Source organism: Amphiura filiformis, chromosome 12 (genome assembly GCF_039555335.1).
Source record: "Amphiura filiformis chromosome 12, Afil_fr2py, whole genome shotgun sequence".
NCBI lineage: Eukaryota > Metazoa > Echinodermata > Ophiuroidea > Amphilepidida > Amphiuridae > Amphiura > Amphiura filiformis.
The window spans coordinates 62566600-62574923 of record NC_092639.1 but is presented as its reverse complement, the minus strand read 5'-3'; the positions used below and the strand labels follow the sequence as shown (position 1 = coordinate 62574923).

At 35.9% G+C, this 8324-nt stretch overlaps 1 protein-coding gene across 2 annotated transcripts in view; it reads right to left on the bottom strand.

Moving 5' to 3' along the window:
* Positions 1-1046: 1046 nt before the first annotated feature.
* Positions 1047-8324, bottom strand: part of LOC140166551 (uncharacterized) — a 90095-nt gene continuing 82817 nt past the window's right edge. Inside the window, exon 7 of one of the 2 annotated variants that reach the window (XM_072190039.1) lies at positions 1047-2285. In XM_072190039.1, coding sequence (XP_072046140.1) covers positions 1364-2285 — 922 coding nt within the window. In that variant the 3' untranslated portion in view covers positions 1047-1363. The remainder of the gene's footprint in view (positions 2286-8324) is intronic. The other variant, XM_072190042.1, reaches the window with a different exon arrangement.

Sequence of the window (8324 nt, the reverse complement as noted above, 5' to 3'; positions counted from 1 at the left end):
GTTTAAGAGTTTTATATTGTCATGTGATTTTATGAAGATGTTTGAATGGGGATCATTGGGGTGCCATTGAGGGTGCTCCCACCCCGGACTTTGCCCTGCAGCGCCCCCATTCAGAACAAACAAGCACTGACTACTCCACCATAGGGCTATGGGACAAAATTTATAACATTTTTAGACAAATATTCAGATGCCCACACCCGTAAAAATATTCTGGTGCCGCCCCATATGAGGAGTCATTCAGCCATTTATATCAACATGCTTAATATAAAAAAGAGCTCAAAATGATAAAATATTCCAAACGCGCGACATCAGTTTGAATAAGTCGCTCTTGTGTACGTGATGTAACCTTTCCATTAAGGTTACATAATGGAAAGTCTGCTTAGAATATTTCTCTTACTTTATATCGAGAGTATAAGGCATATCTGCAATAGCTGCCTTGTAGACAATTTGACCAATTCTGCATTCTATATTGTGCACAATATGACACCTAGCAGCTTTTGCTGATATGCTCTACACTATACCCTCGATAAGGACCTGTGTACAGACCGTTTTATCCTGACATCTTTTAGAATTATATTTTAAAAAGGTTAAAGTAACACCAAGTGAAATATGTTGGCATAGTTGAAAAGGCCAAAAACAAATAATGGCAAGATAATAATCGGTATGCTAACCCCCTTTTCAAAAATACCGAAATTTTTTCAAAAATTTCTATCAACTCCACATATTTTATGTCAACTTGTCCATATCCAAGTGAAAATTGGTTACAAATAGCAGTAACATGGATCAAAGTATGAAATTTTGTTTACAGAAGCACAACGTGTTAAAATGTTCACATAATATAATCGTTAAAGTTTGTTTATAAAAGGCGAATCTCAAGTTGATGTATCAAAAAACAAACGCTGAAGTATTTGTGTGATATCCTCTATAATACCATACTGATGTCTGCAGAAATTCTGGACAATACATATAAACACAAGACACACAATTAGGGCCACAAAACTAAAACGCAGCATGTTGGAATTTTTAATTTTTTCCCACCCACCCCACCCATTTTTTCCCCTTGTTTTTAGTAGTTTGTTAAAAGGTCACTATGATAATGATGATCGGATGGTCATAATCCATGGTGACCATGAAGGCAATTGCCATCATTTCCTATGATATCTTATGACCCAGTTAACTATCAGGCCTGGAGATCATCCAATCTAATTAACCTGATAAATCCCAGATTCAATAAACTAATATTACTGAAGAAAATCACTCCAATTGAAAAACAAAATGGTTGCTACAGCTCAATTAGTCTTTGCGCAGATTCTGCTTAAACCAGATGGTATTAAAAATATATCACTGGCAGTGTGATACTACCTCAGCATTCAATTTCATAAGGACCATATATATTGCTGTTCACTTCACCAGCAGAATAGTCACTTAGCGATGATTTTGTATCATCAATATCAGCATACACACTCTCCTTCGATCCTACATCAATGTCACTGTCTTCAGACACAGAAGGCGGGCAATAGTCACTTATATGCCACGTCCTTGCCGTACAAGGAACAGTTTGTGCTCCACTAACATGCATTACTTTATAATGTAGACTATCTACCACATCTGGAAGCACCGTATAATACTTAGGCTCTAATGGAGCCCCTGTCTGACTTCCACCTGAAGTCAGATCTTTGGCGCCTTCAGGAAGCTTTTCACCTGTTGGAGTGCATGGTATGAAAACTTTGGCACCAGGTGGAAGCTTAGCACTTGAAGGGATTTCCATTCCGTTTTCACTACCACCAATGTAAACGGGATTGCCTATAAATTCTGATGGCACTCTACGCGGTGTACGTCTTCCTGATCTTCTACAGCTTCCTGGACAACTTGCATGTCCGTTGCCAACAGATTCATATATACCTATGCTCCCTTCCATTGTGCTCCCAAAGTCATTACTATTAGCAGATCGCGTTGTGGAGATAGTGGATATTCCACAAGAGTTTCCACAATGTTTTGAAAGGCAAGAGTCTGAAAGGTGGGTGGGTTTACGTAGTCCTATATATTTTCCAGAGGGTGTGTAGCGACGTTTTGGAGGAACAGGGGCAGTCAGAGTGGACGCCGTAGATCTGCTTCGAGAAAATTGAAGTGCGGTGTAGCTTGGGTCAAAGTGGTGATCACGAAGCTGCAGGTCCTGTGAGCGGTTGAAGGCCTGGTTCTCATACATCTCACCTCGTCTTTGACCATCTGGTTTTCCTCTGTAAGATACAACAGTAGATTTGGTATGGTTAGATTTGTGTCTTCTTCTGTAAGATACAACAGAACATTTGGTATGGTTAGATTTGTTATACAGACAATTTTACATTCTAGTAAATACATGTACGTTCAAGATAATGCCACACTATGAGCCAAAATGGACTACTCCGGATGAAATCCTTACACCCCCTATGGAAGACAGGACCTTAATTTTCCACACAGGGAGTGTACATGACTTTCAAAGTTACCTGAATGTGTGATTTCATTTGAAATACACACTCCTTGTGTGAGAGATTAAGGTCATGACTTCCATAGAGGGTGTATGAATTGTAACTGGAATAGCCCAATGATCTCGTTTTCTATTGCTTGGTTCAATAACATTAATAGCTCAAAAGCTGACTTCAAGTTGTAGAGTATAAGTTTCTGTATACCGGGAAGATTCCGAAGTTGTCTGAGATAAATTGACAGATAATAAGGATCTCAATTATGCTCATCTGCCGGATGCGCAGTTCTTTAACCCTTATATACTTATACATTCAATGTGTGACCTTTGAATGTTATGGAGACAAAAACTCATTCCCCATAACTTGAGGTCAGGGTTTAAGCTATGATTGTTGCATGGATGAAAATGAACTGCGCCATTGAAAACGAGACTATTTTGTCTCATTATAGTGAGATTAAAAAACTAATTACGAAATAAGAAGTGCTGAAAACAAACATATTAGAAAACAAACAGCAATCCACACATCAGATGTACCTTGAGGGTGCTACAATGTGATGTTATTAGATTTATTACTAGAGATGCTATTAATGCAATTGAGTATATCATGAAATGCATAACGCTGCGTGATAAAATCAGTAATTAACGTAATTATATGAACGACATTGACTTTCATATGTTTCATATTTCTGGTGTAATGAGCTCCTGGGATATTAGCGCTTAAAATACTATGATCCACAACATATTCATCTATCAGGGCACAGTTCTAGACCCCAATACATTTGTACATTCATTGAATGACCTTGGAAAATGTGGGTACAAAAACTCATACTCTGCAACTTGAGGTCAAATTTTGCACTATGAGTGTTTAATTGAGGTTATTGAACTATGCCATTGGATGAGGCCATTGTGGTTCATACATACTTCTAAGCTTATTCCGTGTAAAGAGAACCGAATATTGTCACATGATATTAAATTATTAATGTACTCGTGGATAATTACAGCTTTTTGATGGATTAACTTTTGACAAATTTAAAATCATCTGAAAGTATCAGATTATAAAAACATGGGGTCAAAGCGGGATCTTGTGGTATATTTTTACCCAGAAATTAGCTGTACTACCTACTGACAGCATTAGATTAGGAAGAAAAACAGGCGAAGTCCTAATTACAACGCGTGTAAATACACTACAACTTACATGACTTAACACAAGCTTTAAATGTTAAATGGACAGTGTCAAAACATCTCTAATAGCGTGAAGTACGGAAGGCTACTTGGGTCATGGATTAGATCAGGGAAAATAGTGATTTAGATCAATTTCCTACAGATCCCGGTTCTAATTATGATATGATACCAAAAAAAAACCTGCGTGGATTTTAGCGTATGGATTAAGGATATAAAACAAGCATGTGAGAATGGTGAGTGTTCCTCTCCCGGGATGGCTATTCCAGTTGAAATCCATACACCCCTGCAGAAGACATGGACTTAATCTTCCACACAGAGTGGGGATCTTAAATGGGGTTACTAGAATGGGTGACTCCATATGAAATCTACACCCCCTCTGTGGGAGACTAAGGTCATGTCTTCCATAGGGGGTGTATTTCAACTGGAATAGCCCAATATATGTGGGATACATTTGGGATGTAGTTGTATAATGGCATGCAGGATGAGTCAAAATAAGAAGTGTGACATATCACATATCGTTTTACATTCCATCCACACATTATACAGCTCAAAGAATATTAAAGGGGAAGATATCATGACCCGACCTAGTAAAGTGCCATCTGCTCTATCCCATAATTTCTCCAGATCCATATAACCATCATTTCTAGTTAAGAGTCCATAAATTCCTTTTGTAATTCCAGAACAATGTCAATTATGTCATGTATACACGTTTTAATGGGTCTTGCACCTGCCTTGACCGTGCAATTGACAACTGCACCCGAATCATAAACCATGGAAGGTATTCCACCACGATGAAGCTCATCTTATTTAGTTTTCATGATATCATCATCAATTCTACGGTTTACTACTGCTCTAGGATGTCCCTAAGCAAATTTACATTCGACACGTCACTATTTGATGCGCTGATGATAAAATGCTTTTGATGCTTGCGGTTGTACTGACTGAGTAAATGCCACCGAATATAAGTCAACTAGTTTTAGGTTCTCCAGTATTATAATCCAGATTTATTTCCAGAACTGTTTACCCAATTTTAAGCACGTTTGTACTTTATATTTTAAAATGTTTTTCCTAATGAAGGAAGGGGCGATATGCAGGGCGGGAGACAATCCGAGACACAATTTTCCCTAAATAAAAGCAAGAAGTTTAAAGTCTGAGAATTCCATGTTGTTGTAATGATGTCGAAAGCATCAACCATGCATATCTCATATAATTGACATTTAGAATATGATATATCTGTCAAATTTTAACAGCATTAGCTTTCAAATATTTTCTTGCATTTTCCGTAGTTTTGTTCATTTTTCCCAATCAAAAATATTTGACATTTTAGCCTACGCTGTCAAATTCAAATTACTCACTTTTGCAAGAAATTTGAAACACTTCAAACATTGTCAAACTTGACAAGGAAAACAAACATGAAATATAGTTTTGTGACACTAGTTTTGACATATGACATTTTAACTCAAATAAATATTAAAAAACAGAAAATTATGTTTCGGTAGGTGGCAATTTGATAATTGCGTACATCACCCACGAGACCTAACTCTTATAGCGATGAATATTTATTCGAAAATTATATTACGACTACGTTTTGCTATCTATTATAACTTAATGTTATGTTTGCAAAAATTAAACAAAATCATGAAACGAGAAATGTCTTTGTTTTAACATGACGCATGTCTTTGAAGAATGTGGCACGATAATGGGATCTTAATTTTATGGGTTATATCAAATCGGTTATATACATAACGGCGTACCTGCTCTAACTTAATGTAGGATCCATACATGAATAAACCAACATCGTATGCATTGGAGAATGATCTACGCCTATATTCTATTGTTTTATCTCGTCTTAGTTTGAATCCATGCAATTAGACTGTCAGATTTACAGGTTTTATTTGCGAAATCGATCAGTTAACACCCAATCTGCATTCATCTACCGACGATACTCAAATTTGAAAAAAATATCTTTTTTTGAAATAAAAAAATCTGAATTTTAAATTATCACCAACATATTTGAATCTATGTGCAAATTGCGTTTCAATGAGTACAAGTAACACTTATATTGGTTCAGTGGTTCTTAAGGTCGGTTGGATTCTTTAAGATTTTAGTGAGGCTACATGATATGTTTGAAACGTGCGAAGACGTATCATAGAATGGTCATGTTATAGAGCAAGTGATGAATCGTTCCACACATAGATTAACCTATATTCAGTAGCAGAATCAATTGCGGTAAATTCAACGATTTTACCGCAGGTAATTTTCAAACTAACTTCTAGAAATACCTTATGAAGCACAGGAAATTATTCTGTGCAACAATGTTCACTCTATCCATGTCGATGCGAATGTATATTACTTTTTTTTGCCAAAGAAACATTGAAGAATAGTTTCTATTCATCTCGTCTTTTACTTGATTTCATTGCAAATATTCCTAAAGGCAGGCTATATAACAGACTTTTCATCATTAACGTCAATGATATCTACAGGTAATATATTGACATGTAATATCGCTGTTGCATTTATCAACTTTGAAATTAATTTTGCTGAAATTTAAAAGAAATATGTGTTTGAAAAGTATGAGACTATCTATCGCCTGTAGCATTATTGTTGTTATGAAAAGAAGATGACAAAATTGAAGTACTTTCAATAGCTTCCTGTTAAGATTGAAGCAAATATTTTGTTAATTATTTAGTTGCCAACAAAAGTGATATATTATGTAACATTTAAAATTGCAAATATATTCCAGTTTAATTTTTTATAGATTTGGGTGCCATGGCAACATACTCTTGAAATCAAAATTTATCTGCATCATATTTGAAACAAGATTCCATATCTTAAAACTAGAAAATTTCCTGCAGCTTTTCAAGTTATTTTTGGCAATATTGCAATGTAAAATTTTATTACCTCGCTAACCAAAACAAACAAATAAATGTACGTTTGCAACGTATATACAACATTTAATAATAATCTCGTCATCGTATATAAATGTACCCTCGCACCTGGCTATAAGCAACAACTGCAATGGCAAATTAACTGTAAAAAAATCATAAAAAGTGCATAATTGTACAATTATGTGTTGTTGGGCGACTCTCTTCTTAGACGTGCATGGCAGAGTGTTTAATGTGTATATTTTTTAATAAAATAACAAATACAATGACATGTTTTGCTGACTATTTACAATGCATAATCAACTGTAAAAAGTGCAAGCGTTGGGCATGGCCGTGGTTCTGCATGATTCAACAATATTGCATCAGATCTATACAATGTCATGTCAAAACAAATTAAATTTGAAAATAGGTGAACATGGTGAATGTATTTCTCCATGTTTGGAGAAAACTCACAATGGCCTTACGAATTATATATATCTTGGATGCAATTATTATATTTCGAAAAAATAAACATCATGCACAAACAAAGTTTACTCCTGGAGCACTGCTGCAGCATATGCTCTACAACAAAAACGTCCTGTATGTTAAATATAACATTGCGGGTTCGAATCATGTCAGTCATGTCTTGACGGTACTTTAAACAAGGACTTGCACTTTTGCCATGAGCCTGTGGCAATCAGGTGTTATCGGCTTAATTATTATTCTCTAACTTCTCTAACCTTTTTTTAAACATATTTTAAACGTGCTGATGGGACTTCCCGAAAATTAAAAATAATTAAATGTCGCTTTAGGTCTCCGTCTATTTCCGTGCTCTTTAACCACTAAACAAAAATCGCTAATAATCGGTTTCGGGTCGACTTGAAGACAACGGGGATCTGTAGATCAAAATATGAAATACACGTGAAAAATCTCTTTTAGTGCTCCGATGGAAAATGTAAAAATGTAGATGAAGTCACGTTCAAGATCTTCTAACAACCCCACATGCCGAGAGTGTGGTTCACAAGACGTGACGGAGTGACGTGAGTTTACTGACTTCACTTCCGTTTGTATTCTGCACTTGAATTTTAGATTTAGAAAAGCTTAGAGAAAATCTGTCAACAAAAGTAGTGTTCTCATCAAATGTTTTGACCTTCGTGCGTGTTTCAATTTAGCAAAGAAATGAACCTCATGGGGATTGTGTCATTGTGAATTGTAAGAAATCCGAAGGGGTTCTGTGTGTGACAGGTAAAGGGGCTACGGATCTTTTGAGGCACAAGTCCTACTTTTAGATTTAATAGAGAAGATGCAAGCAATAGCGCCATCTTGATATTAAGGTAAAACCAGGTCCGTGTTTTAGCCTGGATACGATATCGGTGTTAGTGACACGCAATACACGGCCTACGGCACCGTACCGTAAGGTTTATGTTACGGTTTGCCGGTTGTGGGTTTGTTGAGGTCTTTAAGATTCACGTATAAATCTTAGACAAGGAATAATGTTAGTCTATACTCTCCAGTGGTTGGTGAGTGTTACTCAAGATAGCACCGCTGGCAAAAACGTCTAGGCCCAGAATCACTATCACTAGAAATGTCACTTTAGTTACTAGAAAAATCTCGACAAAAAGCTAAGATTCGCCAGCTGTATTGCCCCAAAGTGGGTATTTTTTCAAGGAAATCGTTAAATCATGATACGATATCTTAAAAACAACGAAAGTAGTAAATAAATTAAATTTTCTTGTTATAAAAATGACTTAAAGATAAATGCATAATTTGTGAATACCGTATTCAAACGTTGGTTATTTCTGTAAGCAATTTATTGAACT